This window comes from Pleurodeles waltl, chromosome 11 (assembly GCF_031143425.1).
Source record: "Pleurodeles waltl isolate 20211129_DDA chromosome 11, aPleWal1.hap1.20221129, whole genome shotgun sequence".
NCBI lineage: Eukaryota > Metazoa > Chordata > Amphibia > Caudata > Salamandridae > Pleurodeles > Pleurodeles waltl.
Window position 1 is genome coordinate 64,332,507 of NC_090450.1, and position 19,698 is coordinate 64,352,204.

At 44.6% G+C, this 19,698-nt stretch overlaps 1 protein-coding gene across 4 annotated transcripts in view; it reads right to left on the bottom strand.

Annotated features, from left to right (window-relative positions):
* Positions 1-19,698, bottom strand: part of TBL1XR1 (TBL1X/Y related 1) — a 411,343-nt gene that overhangs the window by 108,993 nt on the left and 282,652 nt on the right. For all 4 annotated transcript variants that reach the window (XM_069213060.1, XM_069213063.1, XM_069213062.1 and 1 more), the window contains exons 9-10: positions 18,770-18,833; positions 5,642-5,739 (exon numbers count right to left, since the gene is read on the bottom strand). In XM_069213060.1, coding sequence (XP_069069161.1) covers positions 5,642-5,739; positions 18,770-18,833 — 162 coding nt within the window. The remainder of the gene's footprint in view (positions 1-5,641; positions 5,740-18,769; positions 18,834-19,698) is intronic.

Below are 19,698 nucleotides of genomic sequence, written 5' to 3' on the forward strand. Positions count from 1 at the left end.
GTGCAAAACTAGTGTGTGCAGTTTGACATCGCTGGATTAGTCAGCTGTCCCAAACCAGAAAGCCTCAGAGCTTTAGGTTCCATCACCTAGGGCCTCGATGAAGAGACAATGTATTTGTGACTGAGTATGGTCAGTTCTTACTACTAGTGCTTCGGCTGCCATGAGTATGAAGTACAGGCACCAAATTAAAAAGAAGTTTGCTCACAGTCAAACATATCGGCATACATGCAATTGTTCATGTAACAGGGTCAATGGCCAAGACGGTAACAAAACTGCCCCAGGGAGGAACAAACGTAAAGCATTTACCAATGATAACAAAGGATTTTTGAAGGGCAAGCCTGTGACAGTGATGGGCTTGCGGTGGACTTGGTTAAAAGCCCACAGATAAAGGACATGATGTCAGAGCTCTTGCGTGCTCGACCTAAAAAGGGTGTGGCTGATTCATTTCAACATTATGTTTCAGAGTCTTAATCCGATCCTTCTCGTCACTGCTCCTCCTGAGAACAGACAAACCCAGCTAGAAAGGCTTCCCACCACAGACAGAAAAAGGGGGAGAGAGACCAAGCAGGATTAATTAGGGAAGGAGGGCGACTGACTTTAAAAGAGATAGCTGGGGCCGGTTGTGGTGCAAACTGATGTATGCTAAATGAAGTTCTTTTTCCACAGTCAGGACAGGTAAAAGATTTTGGGGTGATAGCAGCTTTATTTCATTACCGAAGAATTACAATAAGAAGAAAATATACTACTTCGGAGTCACGCTTAAAAGTCCAAACTGGACCCGATATGAATATGAAATAGTAAACTTTAAAAAGCACATGTAAATGGACGACATACGAATCAAGAGGACTATCTGAAAGAGCTCGCCCAGCCGAAAGAAGCCGAAGAGAGCAGAACTAAGAAACTAACGCAATATTTCCATTGTCTTTAACTCCACAACACAAAGTTGGGATTAGAGACCATAGGGTATTTCTGTTAAGTAACTAGCTTAATTTCTTCATGAAAGACTTGCCCAAGCTTTAAATAAGAAGAGGACTGTCTGGCTTCATGGTGCTTTAATGAAGGGTGAGGTAGGTGAGTAGAGGAGCTTCCAATATTTTGTCCTTCACTGGATCGTCGTTCTAGAGCTACAGAAATCTACCTCACCAGTGAATGCCACCAAAAAGATGCTACAAATCCTGAGTCTTTGTGCCGTTTGAGAGTGAAAACATGACATTTTGCTGTACAGTGTTTTACAGCGTTGAGTGGAGAACAGTGTGGATGTGGTGTGGAAAAGAACAGCCCCTTGACATTGTCTAATTACAGAAATTTGGCTACCTACGCAGTGCATCAATGTAGGTGTACAATATGCAGATAGTACAAGCAACACTTATTGGCTGACAGAGGTTAATGAAACAACCCTAAATGCTCCCTTTTGTGGTAGTGTGGGCGAGCAGTTTAGGCTTATCAAAGGGTAGTGCTAAGCATTGGTGAACACAATCAATAATTGAGAGAGACAATCAAGAAGAAACTCAAGACCAATTTTATATTATTTTTAGACTACAAAACTCTTCAGCGTACAATAAGTACTGTTCGAGATATTACTTTGCACAGTGAGATAAGTATTAAAAACAAATGAACAAGTATTAAAAAAATGCACTTTTAATCTTTAATACTTTTCAATGAAGAAACATGTACTGCATACAGGTCTTTGCAATTGTATTTCGGGCTTAGCCTTTAGGTTGTAGGGTGCCATGGAGGTCAAGATCACAAGAACCATCAGCAATTCAGTTTTACCTAACCTGGGGAAATGTACAACACAACCATGCATGCCTTAACGTGGTCGGAACCACAACCGTATCTTTTCCACACATGCCTTTACAGCGAATTTCACTGTAAAAGAATGCGTAGTAAAGACCTATGTGGAAATGGCATGCATGGTTGTGTCATACAATTCCCCTCTTGACCTAAAAAATAAACTACCGACCACCCTCACCCCAAACCCTAAAACACCCCCCCCCCCAAAAAAAAACCCTGGCCCTTGTTTACATAAAAAACTACCCTGACTACCCCACCCGCCCTGACCCCTAAACCCCCCCCCCACTAAAAACTACAGTACCCGGACACCCCAACCACAACCCTAAGAAATAAACTACCCAGCCCCCAACCCTAAGAAATAAACTACCCCAATACCCCCCCCACCTGAGCTCTAAAACCCCCTCCACCCCTAAAAAACATATTACCCCATCACCCCCACCCGCCCTAAGTTCTAAAAACCTTCCCCCCACCCTTAACCAAACTGCCCCCAACCCCCCCCCACCCACAGCCCTAAGAAATAAACTACCTGACCCCCTCCACCCCTAAAACATAAACTACCCCAACACCCCCCACCTGAGCCCTAAAACCTTCCCCCACCCCTAATAACGAAACTACACCAAAAGCCCAAAAAAGTAAGCTACCCGGACACCCCCCATCTAAAACCATAAATCCAACCCTGCCGCTAAAGACTACCCCTCTAAACCATGCCCCACTTACCTGACCACATCCTCTCCCGATCCTTCCTCCTCTTAGCCCTTCTCCCATCCTTTCTTAAACCTTCTCCTGCCCCTACAAAATAAACTACCGTGCCCCCCCTAAAAAACTACCCCGAAACCCCCACCCATCCTAAGCCCTAAATCCACCCCCACCCCTAAAAACTACCCCCACAAACCCTGCCCCAGCCTCGCTTAACTCGCATCATCTCCCGAGCCTTCCTCCTCTTCTCCCTCCCGCAAACCTTCCCCGCCCCAAAAAATAAACTACCCCATCCTGCCGCACAAAAAAAAAACTAGCCGCCCCTCACCCACCCTAAGCTCTAAAACAAAGAGCTACCCAACCCCCCAACCAACCTAAGCCCTAAATCCACCCCACCCCTAAAAACTACCCTCCAAACGGTGCCATCAGCACCACTGATCTCACAGAGTCCTCACCTGATCCACCAGAAAGTTCTCTGCCTTAAACATGCTTATGCGTGGTATAGGCACATGCGTTAAGGCAGAGAAAAAGGCTGTCGTTTAGGCAAGCAGTGTTCCGTTTGCGTGGGAAACATCCACGTTGTTTAGGACGTTTCCCGACCTGGGGTGTCCGGGTGCAAAGGTGCTGGATGTGTCAGATGCCTTGCGCACTGCACGGCTGGAGAAGAAGGGGGAAAACCTATAAACAACTCCAGAGTGAGGCGTTTGGGACAAATCGGGGAGCTTCCAAACAGGGGGCTCAGTTCAGAGGGTTTTGGTTGACTGGTCCTGTGCGTCAGCAGCCCGGGGTGTGGGAGGAAAGACAATAGGGCTACTCTCTTGGGCAGCCTCGTTGATTCAGTTGTCCCTGGGGACAGGTCGTCTTTTTGCAGTAGTGGTGACTGGTCCAGACACAAACAAGCCTTAGTGCTTGCAACTGCTCCGGTACTGCGGGTACTCGTGCAGGGCGACTCCTGGTAGACTTGGCATCTACAAACTTGGTGGGGAGCCGGGTCCGTCCTTCTGGAGCATTATGAACTCCTGTGTGACTGCTGCGTCGGTGGACCCAGAGGTCAGCAGATCAGTGGACCAGAGGTCAGCAGATCAGTGGACCAGAGGTCAGCAGATCAGTGGACCAGAGGTCAGCAGATCAGTGGACCAGAGGTCAGCAGATCAGTGGACCAGAGGTCAGCAGATCAGTGGACCAGAGGTCAGCAGATCAGTGGACCAGAGGTCAGCAGATCAGTGGACCAGAGGTCAGCAGATCAGTGGACCAGAGGTCAGCAGATCAGTGGACCAGAGGTCGCAGTCTGTGCCTGCAGGTTGCAGGGAACCGGCTCTCCCACTCCAAAGGAGATGCTGGGTGGTTTGAGAAGTGGTGGCATCTCCCTGAGGTTTTTGGGAGATGCACGGTTACAGAACGAGTCAGGTCTAGGCGATTGTCAGGACAGCAGCTGATAGGAAGGGTTTGCCATCATAAGTCCCTGCCGGTCTACAGTTCTCACACTGGTTGGCTCTTGTCGTCCTCCTTCAGTCTGATGAATCCAAGTTCCTGGTGTCAGGGGGGCACCTAAATACTGAATTTATGGGTGTTAAGGGGAGTGTAGGAAAGTAGCTAATGGCTACTTGCCCCTGGGTTGACTACTCCACTTATATGACCATTTCCTGTGGAGAGTTCAGCATAACCCTGTCACAGAATTCCTAAATCCACCAAAACAAAGATAGAAAAATACTTTCTTTGTGGAGCACATCAGGCTGCCCACCTTAGGGTTGTGACTAGTCTGGTAGTGCAACACAACTCCTTGCATAGCTCATTTCTCGACTGTATTGGTGCCAAAAGAGCCTCAAACAGGGGATGTGTCTCCCGGGTCTAGGAGAAGCTGGGATTGCATATCAAACGCAGTGGTACTTTGAAATACCTGGCCTTGGTATGCAGATTCACTAGTCATTCGTTACCAGCACAACACACTAGAGGACTAGTAGGTTTCCGGGCTCACCTCTAAGCTGCTCTCTGGGTGCACCTCATAAATCCAATGCTGACATCTGTGTGTGTTCATTAAGATGAGGTGTCTTATACCAAACACCATAGGTTTCAGTCAAGCTGTTATGTAGGTGGGAAACTCCAAATAACCAGTGGCCAGTACATACCTTAAGATGGCTTACCTGTTCATTTGTAACATCTAGAGATTGGACTAGACATCACAGGGTCACATCTGCTTATGCAGATATGCCCTCACATAAAATATAATGCATCCTGCCTTACGGTTCTAGGGACTGCTGTAGGGGTGACTTACATATGTTTGTTGCAATGAGATGGGGACACGGCACACGATATGTGTGCCATGCGTTTTCATTCATGGCTTGCACCATGACATGCAGTCTGAAATGGCAGTCTGTGTGCAATTTGCACTGGAGTCCCTTGAGATTGCACAATACACACTGCAGTCTTCGGGTCCCTCTTTAGTACCCAGGCCCTAAGTACCTTTTACTAGGAACTTACAGAGGTATTAAAGGGTGTGCCAACTGAACACAATTTATACCTTTTAGGTTGTTTTAGGGCAAAAGCACTGGCAAACCAGTGCACCTTCACTCAAGAAACCACAGTAACGGTAGAAAAAGGTGGGGTGATCATGTAAAAAGGGGCATTTTCCTACACTAAGCATGTCCTTTCAAAAGAAAGTTAATGGCACTACTGCGAAATACGATCTTGACCGAACATGCAACACCAACACATATGCACTAACATTCTGGAATGACTGCTATGAGGTGCAGTCTTCTCAGGGTCAATGAAAAGGGTATAACTGTCCTTCCCACGTTTAGCCCCAAAATTAATTTTCTTCAGCCATGAAACAGCATTTATTTCACCTAAAGATGATCTAATAACCTCTAGATTCACCAAACAGTTCACAAAAAGTCAGTCCAGCTGTGATTTAAGATGGAGAAACATTATCAGTGCCTGGTAAGCAGGAATTGTGAGAAAAGTGTAAAACGCATATAGCGGGGACAACATTGTCGGTGAATAATTCTATACCAAATCTAATAAGCAAAATAGTAAATGAATGAATACAAATCGTGTGATATCTTCTGGTATTCAATACAAGTCATGCAAAACTAAAAACAATCCATTTCTTGTGATTCCATTATATCATAAGATCATTTCATAATAATCTCACCTTGTCTACACCAGCACTGAGAATGAAGTTTCCTTTTTTATTCCATTTCAATGCAAATATAGGGCCTTTATGTTGTCCTAAAGTGCTAGCAAGGTTTCCTAAGATGTTGAAGGAACATGTTAAGAAATCAATAAGACTGAGATCACAGTGTTATCATTGCAAGCATTTGAAGGATTTATATAAAGTCTTTATTAAAGGATCATCAAATAAATGTAAGCAATCAGAGGGAAGCTACAATGCCAAGACGTACTAAACTTCGACCAAACAAAAAGACACAATTGAGCACACTGGAAGAACCTAAGCAAACAATATTGGAGAATGCCAAGTCGAAAAACAATGTTTCAAAACAATTAAAGCAAGATTCCCCAAAGACCATCTGAATCAACAAAATGTAAATAAACCCTCCCAGTGAGAACTCATTTTAAAATGGCTATAAGGTGAACTGGAACTGATTACAGCCTTCCTTCCATAAACCACCCATGATGTTGTATATAAGGTACTGGCTGTAATACTCTTTCCACATTGTATGACAGAATAATCACTCAGTATTCAGGTTAAGATGTTGCTCTTCTTTCACATGATTATTTCAAATATAAGCAGAAGGTTAGGAACAACTACTGTAGAAGGGGTGTCCATTTGTATGTATGTGTTTGTATTTGTAGAGCACAAACACAATGGAGCACTGAAAAGTGAGATAGCACTGAGGGGCACATGCAGTTCTTTACACTTAAGCAGGAAGAAATAGAAGCATGCCTAACCCTAAAGGAAGGGAAATATATGGAAATTTGTAGACAAACCCTAAAAGTCAAGAATTCAAAACAGGAATGCAAGTCTAATAAAGGCAAACCAATTAGCAAGCCTACATCTACATGATGGTAGTTTCATGACAGCAAAACACATTTGGTATATACTCACATGTGCAGAATTCCAAGAATTCTTTTATTAACATGAAGCACAGTCTCCTTCCAAAATATATGTATTATTTTAAATAAATAATAAGAACTAGACCCATCCGAAAAAGCAATTTACTGTTGAATCCCACTACCTTTCCTTAAAAAAAAAGGAAGAAACCAAAAACAGAAGAACAGCAGTTTTTTCAAAGAGATGAATTGGACAATGTTGCTTTAAGGAAGGCAGGGTGCTCTGGAACCTCATGATGCACAGCAGTGCCAGTTACCCATGATTTTGACAGCTGGGACAGAGAAAAGATCTCAATTACCATTTCAAATTCAGTGGGAATAAATGTGGATTGTTTAATCATTTAACAAAGACTATCCATTTGGCTACAGACAGCACAGACTTTCTAAACTTTGATGGTATTTTCAAAGCTGTGGCAAAGTTTGCTTGGTTTTCTTAGTCTCTTTCCTTCTGTTAAAATAATGTCAGACATAAGTGATCTCTGCTGGAGGGCGATGATTAGAAAAATACATGGACAAATAATGGGTTGGTTTAAATGAAAATCCAACACACAGGTGAGTTCTCAAGAGTTACATTATTATGGAATAATGTGAAGTTTATGAAACAGAACCTGCAATTTCACGAAGACTTCCAACAGATGTTATGCCACTAAAATCGACAACTGCAAAAAACAATGCAGATTGTCAGATTTATGAAATATATTAACTTGCAAGTAAACAAATGATTTGTCATGGGGCTATGTGACAACATGTTAATACAATGGTGAAAAAGACTGCAAAACATGTCATATAACCAATAACAGGTGAACCTTTATGAAAGAAAAGCATCAGTTACACACGGACAGTTGTTATAGGAGGTATTTAAGCGGCATGTCTTTGGATGAATCTTGACCAGAAACCATTTGCAAAACCTCTTCACTTGACATCATAAGAATAACTACTCCAGCGTTCTTTTGACGCTTTATAATTTATTTTTATCAGTCTTTATGACCATTCAAATGCAGTTTACTCATTTTATGAATGGAAGCACACAGAGACTCCTGTCCTGGTAGGGAGATCGGGATTCAATTTCTTTTGTGGCCATCAGAATAACTGCATCTTTGTTTTATTTGACTTTGAGGAAGAATTTAAACCGTCTCCCGTAATAAACAAGGCCTTTCTGATCCATTTTCCCAGTTGTGGATCACAGATGTACCCCAATGAAGAGCCAAGAAGCCCACCTAGACATCTGGGAGGTGTGGTAGAGGTCCGCCCTTGTGACATTGGCCAGCCCCCACCACGGGGGAAGTATTTTTGAATATTTTGGTGGGTTTATTTACCCTGGGGGGCAATCACACCCTCAGGAGAATTTAAATGAGTTAAAAAAAAAAACCAATAAATAAATAAAATAAAACTGTCTGGGGCTCGGCCCTTTTGGGCATGGGCCAACCCCCTTGTGGGACTGATTGTTTAAAAAATGTGTGGTTTCCCTGGGGGCCGATCACGTCCGCCAGGGGAATCACACATTTATAATAAAAAAAAAGTTATATAGAAGTGGGCCATTATATGCAGATATGGAAAATGTCACTTACCCAGTGTACATCTGTTCGTGGCATGAGTCGCTGCAGATTCACATGCTTTGCACATCCCGCCATCTAGTGTTGGGCTCGGAGTGTTACAAGTTGTTTTTCTTCGAAGAAGTCTTTTCGAGTCACAAGATCGAGGGACTCCTTCCATTTCGGCTCCATTGCGCATGGGAGTCGACTCCATCTTAGATTGTTTTCCCCGCAGAGGGTGAGGTAGGAGTTGTGTATTATAGTAATAGTGCCCATGCAATGGAGTGAATATGTATGTACATAATGTAGTTTAAAGTGATATATTTACAAATTTACAAATGTTCAAGATCAACTTTGAAACGGCTACAGGCTCCCGGGGAGGCGGGTGGGCGCATGTGAATCTGCAGCGACTCATGCCACAAACAGATGTACACTGGGTAAGTGACATTTTCCGTCCGATGGCATGTGTAGCTGCAGATACACATGCTTTGCATAGACTAGTAAGCAGTTATCTCCCCAAAAGCGGTGGTTCAGCCTGTAGGAGTTGAAGTTGTTTGAAACAATGTTCGTAGTACTGCTTGGCCTGCTGTGGCTTGTTGTGCCGTTAACACATCCACGCAGTAGTGTTTGGTAAATGTATGAGGCATAGACCATGTGGCTGCCTTACATATTTCAGTCATTGGAATATTTCCTAGAAAGGCCATGGTAGCACCTTTCTTTCTAGTTGAGTGTGCCTTTGGTGTAATAGGCAGTTCTCTTTTTGCTTTGAGATAACAAGTTTGGATGCACTTAACTATCCATCTAGCAATGCCTTGTTTTGAAATTGGATTTCCTGTATGAGGTTTTTGGAAAGCAATAAATAATTGTTTTGTTTTACGAATTTGTTTTGTTCTGTCAATGTAGTACATTAACGCTCTTTTGATGTCTAATGTATGTAGTGCTCTTTCAGCTACGGAATCTGGCTCTGGGAAGAGCACTGGTAGTTCTACTGTTTGATTCAAGTGGAACGGTGATATGACTTTTGGTAAGAATTTAGGATTTGTTCGTAAGACTACTTTATGTTTGTGTATCTGAATAAATGGTTCTTGTATGGTAAATGCTTGTATCTCACTTACTCTTCTTAGAGATGTGATAGCAATTAGAAATGCAACTTTCCATGTTAAGTATTGCATTTCACATGAGTGCATAGGTTCGAAAGGTGGACCCATGAGTCGAGTTAAGACAATGTTGAGGTTCCATGAAGGAACTGGTGGTGTTCTTGGTGGTATAATTCTCTTTAAGCCTTCCATAAACGCTTTTATGACTGGTATCCTAAATAATGAAGTTGAGTGCGTAATTTGCAGATAAGCTGAAATTGCGGTAAGATGTATTTTAATGGATGAAAAAGCTAGCTTTGACTTTTGCAAATGTAGTAAGTAGCTTACAATGTCTTTAGCAGATGCGTGTAATGGCTGGATTTGATTATTATGGCAATAATAAACAAATATTTTCCACTTATTTGCATAGCAATGTCTAGTGGTTGGTTTCCTAGCTTGTTTTATGACCTCCATACATTCCTGTGTAAGGTCTAAGTGTCCGAATTCTAAGATTTCAGGAGCCAAATTGCTAGATTCAGCGATGCTGGATTTGGGTGTCTGATCTGTTGTTTGTGCTTGAGTTAACAGATCTTGTTTGTTTGGTAGTTTGACATGAGGCACTACTGAGAGGTCTAGTAGTGTTGTGTACCAAGGTTGTCTTGTCCAAGTTGGTGCTATTAGTATGAGTTTGAGTTTCTTTTGACTCAATTTGTTTACCAGATATGGAAGGAGTGGAAGAGGGGGAAAAGCGTATGCAAATATCCCTGACCAACTCATCCATATCGCATTGCCCGGAGACTGATCCTGTAGGTATCTGGATGCGAAGTTTTGGCATTTTGCGTTTTCTTTTGTTGCAAATAGGTCTATTTGTGGTGTTCCCCATCTTTGGAAGTAAGTGTTTAATATTTGGGGGTGAATCTCCCATTCGTAGATCTGTTGGTGATCCAGAGAGAGATTGTCTGCTAACTGATTCTGAATCCCTGGAATAAACTGTGCAATTAGGCGAATGTGGTTGTGAATCGCCCAATGCCATATTCTCTGTGCCAGGAGACACAACAGTGTTGAGTGTGTTCCTCCCTGTTTGTTGAGATAATACATCGTTGTCATGTTGTCTGTTTTGACAAGGATGTGTTTGTGGCTTATTATGGGTTCAAATGCTTTCAACGCTAGAAATACTGCCAGTAGTTCTAAGTGATTTATGTGAAACTGTCTTTGCTGAGTGTCCCATTGTCCCTGGATGCTGTGTTGAATGAGGTGTGCTCCCCACACTATCATGGAGGCATCTGTAGTTATTACGTATTGAGGCACTGTGTCTTGGAAAGGCCGCCCTTGGTTTAAATTTATTTTGTTCCACCATAGAAGCGAGGTGTATGTTTGGCGGTCTATCAACACTAGATCTAGAAGTTGACCCTGTGCTTGTGACCATTGTGACGCTAGGCACTGTTGTAAGGGCCGCATGTGCAATCTTGCGTTTGGGACAATGGCTATGCATGAGGACATCATGCCTAGTAGTTTCATCACCATTTTGATCTGTATTTTTTGTTTTGGATACATGGCCTGTATTACATTGTGAAATGCTTGTACCCTTTGTGGACTTGGAGTGGCAATCACTTTTGTTGTGTTGATTGTCGCCCCTAAGTATTGCTGTGTTTGACACGGCTGAAGGTGTTACTTTGTGTAGTTGAGTGAGAAACCTAGTTTGTGGAGGGTTTCGATTACATACTTTGTGTGTTGTGAACACCGTTCTTGCGTGTTGGTTTTGATTAACCAATCGTCTAGGTACGGGAACACGTGTATTTGCTGTCTTCTGATATGCGCAGCTACTACTGACAGGCATTTTGTAAAAACTCTTGGCGCAGTTGTTATCCCGAATGGCAACACTTTGAATTGGTAATGTACCCCTTGGAATACAAACCTTAGGTACTTTCTGTGCGAAGGATGTATCGGTATATGGAAGTATGCATCCTTTAGGTCTAGTGTTGTCATGTAGTCTTGTTGTTTGAGCAATGGGATTACGTCCTGTAATGTCACCATGTGAAAGTGATCTGATTTGATGTAGGTATTTAACGTTCTGAGATCTAATATAGGTCTTAGAGTTTTGTCCTTTTCGGGTATGAGAAAGTACAGAGAGTAAACTCCTGTTCCTTTCTGATGAATTGGTACTAATTATATTGCTTCTTTTTGTAACAACGCTTGGACCTCCAGTTGTAGAAGATCCATGTGTTTTGACATATTGTGTGTTTTCGGTGGGACATTTGGAGGGAATTTGAGAAATTCTATGCAATAACCATGCTGGATAATTGCTAGGACCCAAGTATCTGTTGTTATTTCCTCCCATTGTTAGTAGAACTTGGTTAGCCTCCCCCCCACAGGTGTTGTGTTGGGGATTTGTGACGTCTAAGTCACTGCTTGTTTTGTGGAGTTTTGGGACTTTGGAACTTCCCTCTACTTTTTGGAATTGTCCCCCTCTATATTGTCCCCGAAAACTTCCCCGCCGACATTGGCTCTGATGAGTGGGCCTTGTTTATGAGGTTGTGGGTTCAGTGCTTTGTCCTCAAAACCCCACTAAACCGGTACCGAACAAGAATACCGTTGAATTTGATACTTTAGCTAATTTCCCGATTCGAAATACAGAGCGAGGAGGAACACGTCCGAACACGATGGCAGAAAGAAAACAATCTAAAATGGAGTCGACGCCCATGCGCAATGGAGCCGAAAGGGAGTAGTCACTCGGTCCTGGGACTCGAAAAGACTTCTTCGGAGAAAAACAACTTGTAACACTCCGAGCCCAACACTAGATGGCAGGAACAGTGCACAGCATGTGTATCTGCAGCTACACATGCCATCGAACACACATATATATATATATATATATATATATATATATATATATATATATATATATATATATATATATATATATATTTTTTTTTTTAATTAGCCTGTGGCGTAATGGCTCCTGCTTTGACTTAGGTATTTAAAAAGGTCTGGTGTATGTCGTAACATGCTTCTGAGCACTAGCAGGTACAGTGTAGAGCACAGGATGGTTGAAAGTGTCTCAAACAAAAAATCACTTCTAGTGGTTCTGTGTGGAGCTGAACCTTATGATAACTGGCCGCCCTACCTAAGATATTATGATATGCAGTGGCACTGTCTGGAGGGGAAGACTTTCGCCAGATAAAGATCCAGGTCTGCATGTGGGTCAGTGTTTTAGGTGTCTCACTAGTCGTCTTGAGAAGGATTAAAGAATTGGTCCCCATCAACCCCATGGTCCCCAAACTAATGATGGAACCGCGTGGGAAATACTGTGCATCTACAGGAGATGAGGGTGGTTGGGAGTGTGCCCTTGTTGCCACAGGTGGTGGTGAACATATGGGAGGTGAGCTGGTGGCCTAATCCACTCCCTTTTCTTGCTTTGGTGGGCAGGGGACCTCTAAAGCATCTACAAAAGCTAATTGTCTCTTGGCTGGCTTGTCAATTGTATAAGGAGTTGCAGCTAGGATATGCCAGTGTCAGTGCGCATAACCAGCTTTCCCGTCTCAAGACGAGATGTTCCTGTAACTGTTCAAGCACGGGTTCCACAGGTTTTGAGCTGGCCTTTTGTTTGGAGACGTGTAAGACTTCAGTTCCAAAGTAGCTTTCAACACTAAAGGTTTCAATGCAGTGTATCCCTGTTCCGATCTTATTGTTTTCGGTGCAGAGGCTGATCAAGATTGTCACCGGGGCTCTCGACTCAGTTGAGAGCACTGCTGAGAATGGGTTTTGAACTGCTGATCTGGCACTGGGGCCAGACATGTCTGATGCAGCTCTTCGGTGCAGATTATGGCATAAAATCGGTGGTAGCTGGTGCAAAAAACTTAGGTTGGTCCGAACTGGAAGGCTGACCATTTGGGATAGTTTGCGGAGGCTGTGGCCAGGGTTGAAGTTGCTCACTCCTGTGGAAGGTCCTGGATCTCAAGCTCAAATCCCGAACTATTGTCATGCGAGAAGGATCCCTCCTCTGCTGCTAGCACACTTGTGTTTGGGCCTCGTGGTGGTATTCTTCTGACCCAAAGATGTCAGGAGTGTCTTCACCGGTGCGCCTGGGCACTGAGGCATTGTGTTATCAATCAAGGAGGGTTTTCATCGACCGGATGGATTTGCAAGTTTCACAATAGGATTCCTGATGATCCAAAGAACTGCACAAGTTAGACACCAGAAGTTGGTCGTTGTGTGGAAACGATGTGGCAGGATGGGCAAAATCAAAAGCGTGGGCATCCTAACACAAGATGGACATGGCGTGGATGAGAAATGAAGATTTACCCCAAAGGGAGATGGCTCTCTGTGCCTCGGTCGGCTGGAAACACGTCAATCAGTGACCGATGTAGAGCTATAAATAACCGTGATCGAGGAAAATACAGACTGTAAGGTCTACATGCTCGGAAACGAGGATGCTGAACACAGCAGAGGAGCACACATCTTAACCAGACAGCTTATAAAAATTAGTCGAGGACCATGTGCATTACAAGCAAGATAAGGAATCACTATACCTCGTGACTCGAAAGCCTTATTCGAAGGGAAGATAGGAACTGAACCATCATAAGCATTCAGAATTCCTCATTTTTCAGGGAGTAGTTGAGGGGGCGCAGATCTAATACAAGACAAAGGCCTCTGTCCTGTAACACTAGGAAGTCACAGGATTTGCAACCATGACCTACTTCTGATGTCAGCTCCCTCTCAATGGGTCCACTTCTGATGCAGCAGGGAGCAATGATCCTCCATTAGCCAATCGGAGAACAATGGCCCAGCCAGGCATGGCTTCTGTGAACGGTGAGCATAATCCTACTGAACAAGCCAACTCTCATGTCCAAAGGGAAAGAGCTCAAGAGGCGGATCAGCCTTGCTGCTGAAGAGGTGAGTGCCGATGAAGGGTATGTCTATAAGGGATGCCTAGACGCCCCCCTAGAAGACAGCCGATCTCAACCAGGCATAGCGACTAAGCACTATCAATGAAGTAATGGATACACACAGCCAGTGTTGTATCCAGTCTGCATTGCATTGTCAACTTTACTGAATTCCTGTCATCAGCAGTAGCCTGAGTCAGGGAGGCTCGGGCCTCCTCCCAATTCATAGGCAGTACTTGTGCAGCAGAGTCCCCACTGTTTGGCTATACCAGCCCAGAGGCATGGGGTGTTCACTGTCCACAGTTGTAGGAAGTTGGTTCTGTATGTGCTATTTCAAAGTAAGGAATAGCATGCGCAGAGTCCAAGGGTTCCCCTTAGAGGTAAGATAGTGGCAAAAAGAGATAATACTAATGCTCTATTTTTGTGGTAGTGTGGTCGAGCAGTAGGCTTATCAAAGGAGTAGTGTTAAGCATTTGTTGTACATACACATAGACAATAAATGAGGTACACACACTCAGAGACAAATCCAGGCAATAGGTTTTGTTATAGAAAAATATCTTTTCTTAGTTTATTTTAAGAACCACAGGTTCAAATTTTACATGTAATAGCTCTTTTGAAAGGTATTGCAGGTAAGTACTCTAGGAACCTTGAATCATTACTTTAGCATGTATACTTTTTGCATAAAACATAATAAGCTGTTTTAAAAGTGGACACTTAGTGCAATTTTCACAGTTCCTGGGGGAGGTAAGTTATTGTTAGTTTTCACAGGTAAGTAAGTCACTTACAGGTTTGAGTTTTTGGTCCAAGGTAGCCCACCGTTGGGGGTTCAGAGCAACCCCAAAGTTATCACACCAGCAGCTTAGGGCCGGTCAGGTGCAAAGGTCAAAGAGGTGCCCAAAACACATAGGCTATAATGGAGAGAAGGGGGTGCCCCGGTTCCAGTCTGCCAGCAGGTAAGTACCCGCGTCTTCGGAGGGCAGACCAGGGGGGTTTTGTAGGGCACCGGGGGGGACACAAGTCCACACAGAAAGTACACCCTCAGCAGCGGGGGGCGGCCGGGTGCAGTGTGCAAACACGTGTCGGGTTTTCAATGGTTTTCAATGAGAGACCAAGGGATCTCTTCAGCGGTGCAGGCAGGCAAGGGGGGGGCTCCTCGGGGTAGCCACCACCTGGGCAAGGGAGAGGGCCTCCTGGGGGTCACTCCTGCACAGGAGTTCCGTTCCTTTAGGTGCTGGGGGCTGCGGGTGCAGGGTCTTTTCCAGCCGTCGGGAAATGGAGTTCAGGCAGTCGCGGTCAGGGGGAGCCTCGGGATTCCCTCTGCAGGCGTCGCTGTGGGAGCTCAGGGGGGACAACTTTGGTTACTCACGGTCTCGGAGTCGCCGGAGGGTCCTCCCTGAGGTGTTGGTTCTCCACCAGTCGAGTCGGGGTCGCCGGGTGCAGTGTTGCAAGTCTCGCGCTTCTTGCGGGGAGTTGCAGGGGTCTTTAAATCTGCTCCTTGTAACAAAGTTGCAGTTCTTTTGGAGCAGTGCCGCTGTCCTCGGGAGTTTGTCTTTTTCGAAGCAGGGCAGTCCTCAGAGGATTCAGAGGTCGCTGGTCCCTTGGAAAGCGTCACTGGAGCAGGTTTCTTTGGAAGGCAGGAGACAGGCCGGTAAGTCTGGGGCCAAGGCAGTTGGTGTCTTCTGTTCTTCCTCTGCAGGGGTTTGTCAGCTCGGCAGTCCTTCTTCTTGTAGTTGCAGGAATCTAAAATCTTAGGTTCAGGGAAGCCCTTAAATACTAAATTTAAGGGCGTGTTTAGGTCTGGGGGGTTAGTAGCCAATGGCTACTAGCCCTGAGGGTGGGTACACCCTCTTTGTGCCTCCTCCCAAGGGGAGGGGGTCACATCCCTAATCCTATTGGGGGAATCCTCCATCTGCAAGATGGAGGATTTCTAAAAGTTAGAGTCACCTCAGCTCAGGACACCTTAGGGGCTGTCCTGACTGGCCAGTGGTGACTCCTTGTTATTCTCATTATTTTCTCCGGCCTTGCCGCCAAAAGTAGGGGCCGGGGCCGGAGGGGGCGGGCAACTCCACTAGCTGGAGTGTCCTGCGGTGCTGTGACAAAGGGGTGAGCCTTTGAGGCTCACCGCCAGGTGTTACAGCTCCTGCCTGGGGGAGGTGTTAGCATCTCCACCCAGTGCAGGCTTTGTTACTGGCCTCAGAGTGACAAGGGCACTCTCCCCATGGGGCCAGCAACATGTCTCTAGTGTGGCAGGCTGCTGGAACCAGTCAGCCTACACAGATAGTCGGTTAAGTTTCAGGGGGCACCTCTAAGGTGCCCTCTGGGGTGTATTTTACAATAAAATGTACACTGGCATCAGTGTGCATTTATTGTGCTGAGAAGTTTGATACCAAACTTCCCAGTTTTCAGTGTAGCCATTATGGTGCTGTGGAGTTCGTGTAAAACAGACTCCCAGACCATATACTCTTATGGCTACCCTGCACTTACAATGTCTAAGGTTTTGCTTAGACACTGTAGGGGCACAGTGCTCATGCACTGGTACCCTCACCTATGGTATAGTGCACCCTGCCTTAGGGCTGTAAGGCCTGCTAGAGGGGTGTCTTACCTATACTGCATAGGCAGTGAGAGGCTGGCATGGCACCCTGAGGGGAGTGCCATGTCGACTTACTCATTTTGTTCTCACTAGCACACACAAGCTGGTAAGCAGTGTGTCTGTGCTGAGTGAGGGGTCTCCAGGGTGGCATAATACATGCTGCATCCCTTAGAGACCTTCCCTGGCATCAGGGCCCTTGGTACCAGAGGTACCAGTTACAAGGGACTTATCTGGATGCCAGGTGTGCCAATTGTGGAATCAAAAGTACAGGTTAGGGAAAGAACACTGGTGCTGGGGCCTGGTTAGCAGGCCTCAGCACACTTTCAATTCAAAACATAGCATCAGCAAAGGCAAAAAGTCAGGGGGTAACCATGCCAAGGAGGCATTTCCTTACAACAGTGCAAAGACTATGGAAGAAAAAAATCCCCTTAACAAAATATCCAACCTCCTGGGCTCATCTGATGGAATGGTAGGGAGCATGCAACAATGAACTTTGCATGTTGAGGCCTGCACCACATCTCAGGTGGGACGCGGGATGAGCAAAGATGGATAGCCCTTGGAGGGGGCAGTAGTGATATTCGATCGTCCGGTGCACAAAGGCTTGACCTGTGCCCCAAGCAGGACATCGGTGAGGGTTTCCTTGAAGGTGAGAAGGAGTTCTGTGCGAGGTGCACCAAGTTGAAGCACTGCAGTCAAGACACTGATCTTGACCTCCACTGAGAGCAGCATGAAGCAGTTTGATGTGAAAGCTGTTTGGCAGCTGCAGTATGAGTCCAACCCGAGTATAACCTGCTGTTAAGATCGATTTTGCAAATAGTGTACACTCAGTGAGAGCAGTTACTTACCATCTTTTAACTTTCATAATAAAGAAACCAGGTTTGCTTAGCACAGTGTCGCCATTGCTCAACAGTAGATAATGTTTGGTAATATTGGCATATAATTGAATAATTAAGTACATTTACAGTTTGGTTTTCCTTTTGGAATCATATTTCATTAATGGAAGAGTAAACCCATTACCCCTTGTCTGTCAGTGGTATGCCTAAAGAGGTCCACACTTGTTTCTAATGCACACTTTGTCACATTTTTAACAAAGATTTCTGAAGGCCAGGGACAATACAATTGAGGGCAGGGCACTTCGGATCCTGATGCAAAATAGAATTGACATAACTTAATTCCTTAATGCCTTTCTCCCGGCCCGCTCCTAAAGAGTAATCCCATCACAAAATGACAACAGGCTCTGAAGCCTCCTCAAACAGCAACTACAACAACCTGATTTGTGAAAATATGGCGAGGGGAAGGATAGACAACAGGTAGGTAATTACAAAGCACTTTTAGCGTGAAAGAAGCATTAAACAAGGAAAAGAAGCATTAAACAAGGAAAAGAAGCGCTATGGCAGGTGCAGCAGGCAGGGAGGGAAAGAAATAGTACTTCAATCAGGTTGGGAGCAGCGGACAGGCACTGATTAACTTGAATTAATCTGTGGTTGATCCATGCTCCACAAAAAGGATTGCAAATATCATCTGGCATGCAATAGCTAATTAAGAAGGCTGTAAGGAAGAGGCACACTGAAGCCATCAAAAATAAGCAATGGGCGGATTCCAAGCATTTTTTGTAAACTATAGTGTCTCACAAGCGAGAGGCTTGACCTTAAAAATATACAGGTGATGCAACATACAAAACATCAGAGTCATCTGTTTTAAATGGTACACCATGGTGCAAGAATAATCTGTATATTAGGAAAAAACTGAAAACAGGGAGATAACCCATAGGAAGTCAAATTCAACTGGCAGATCTCAAACAGGAAAGAAAGAAGTTGAAGAGCAAGAAGTGAAAATATTAAAAAGCAGTGGAGCAGAGCCCGGACTTAAAGGTCAGAGGAAGGTAGGTACTGGATGGCTGCAAGAGTGAATTGTTTTCACAGAAGTAAACAAAAAAAAAGGGGGTGAAGTGAAAATTATATCTAAGTTTCTCTGTGGCAAAAACAATGGCGCAGACACGGGGTGTTCAAAGAAGATCATCTAAGTAGGGTGCCAACAGGATATATTGTATCTAAGTTAGCTTGACAGAGGAAGATACAAAGAGAAAATATGAATTGAAATTTACAATTTGTAAAGTGTTTTACTCACCATCTTTTGTCCATATCCTGGCAAATCCATCATATGACCCGGTTGCGAGAAGTGTTCCTTCACTCTGTCAGTAAAAGATAAACACACTATTTACCGATTCAAAAATCAGTTGCGGACTGAAAAGAAAGTTTGGGCTAGTAAAATTGATTAAAATATTTTAACATTTCCATAAACTAATTTCATACACACACATTACAGAAGAGAACAAAGCAGGAGAAGTTAGATTATGCTTTAAAGTCTTGGTTTCACATGTACAAAATGAAGCTGTGCCAAAAGGAATGCCTGACCCCACTGTGCTGCACATAAGACACTGAGCTTAGTATAACATCGCCCTGCTCATACGCAATTGCCACGAAGCTCATTAACTGCACCGAATTCCTTAATAGCTGTAGGAAGTTGGCTCTGTATGCACTATTTCAATGTAAGGAATAGTATGCACAGAGTCCAAGGGTTCCCCTTAGAGGTAAGATAGTGGCAAAAAGAGATAATACTAATGCTCTATTTTGTGGTAGTGTGGTCGAGCAGTAGGCTTATCAAAGGAGTAGTGTTAAGCATTTGTTGTACATGGTGCCCAAAACGCATAGGCTTCAATGGAGAAGAGGGTGCCCCGGTTCCAGTCTGCCAGCAGGTAAGTACCCGTGTCTTCAGAGGGCAGACCAGGGGGGTTTTGTAGGGAACATTGAGGGGGGGGGGGTGACACAAGTTAGCACAGAAAGTACACCCTCAGCAGCACGGGGCGGCCGGGTGCAGTGTGCAAACACACATCGGGTTTTCAATTGGAATCAATGGGAGACCAAGAGGTCTCTTCAGCAATGCAGGCAGGCAAGGGGGGGGCGCCTCGGGGTAGCACCACCTGGGCAAGAGAGAGGGCCTCCTGGGGGTCACTCCTGCACTGGAGTTCCGATCTTTCAGGTCCTGGGGGCTACAGG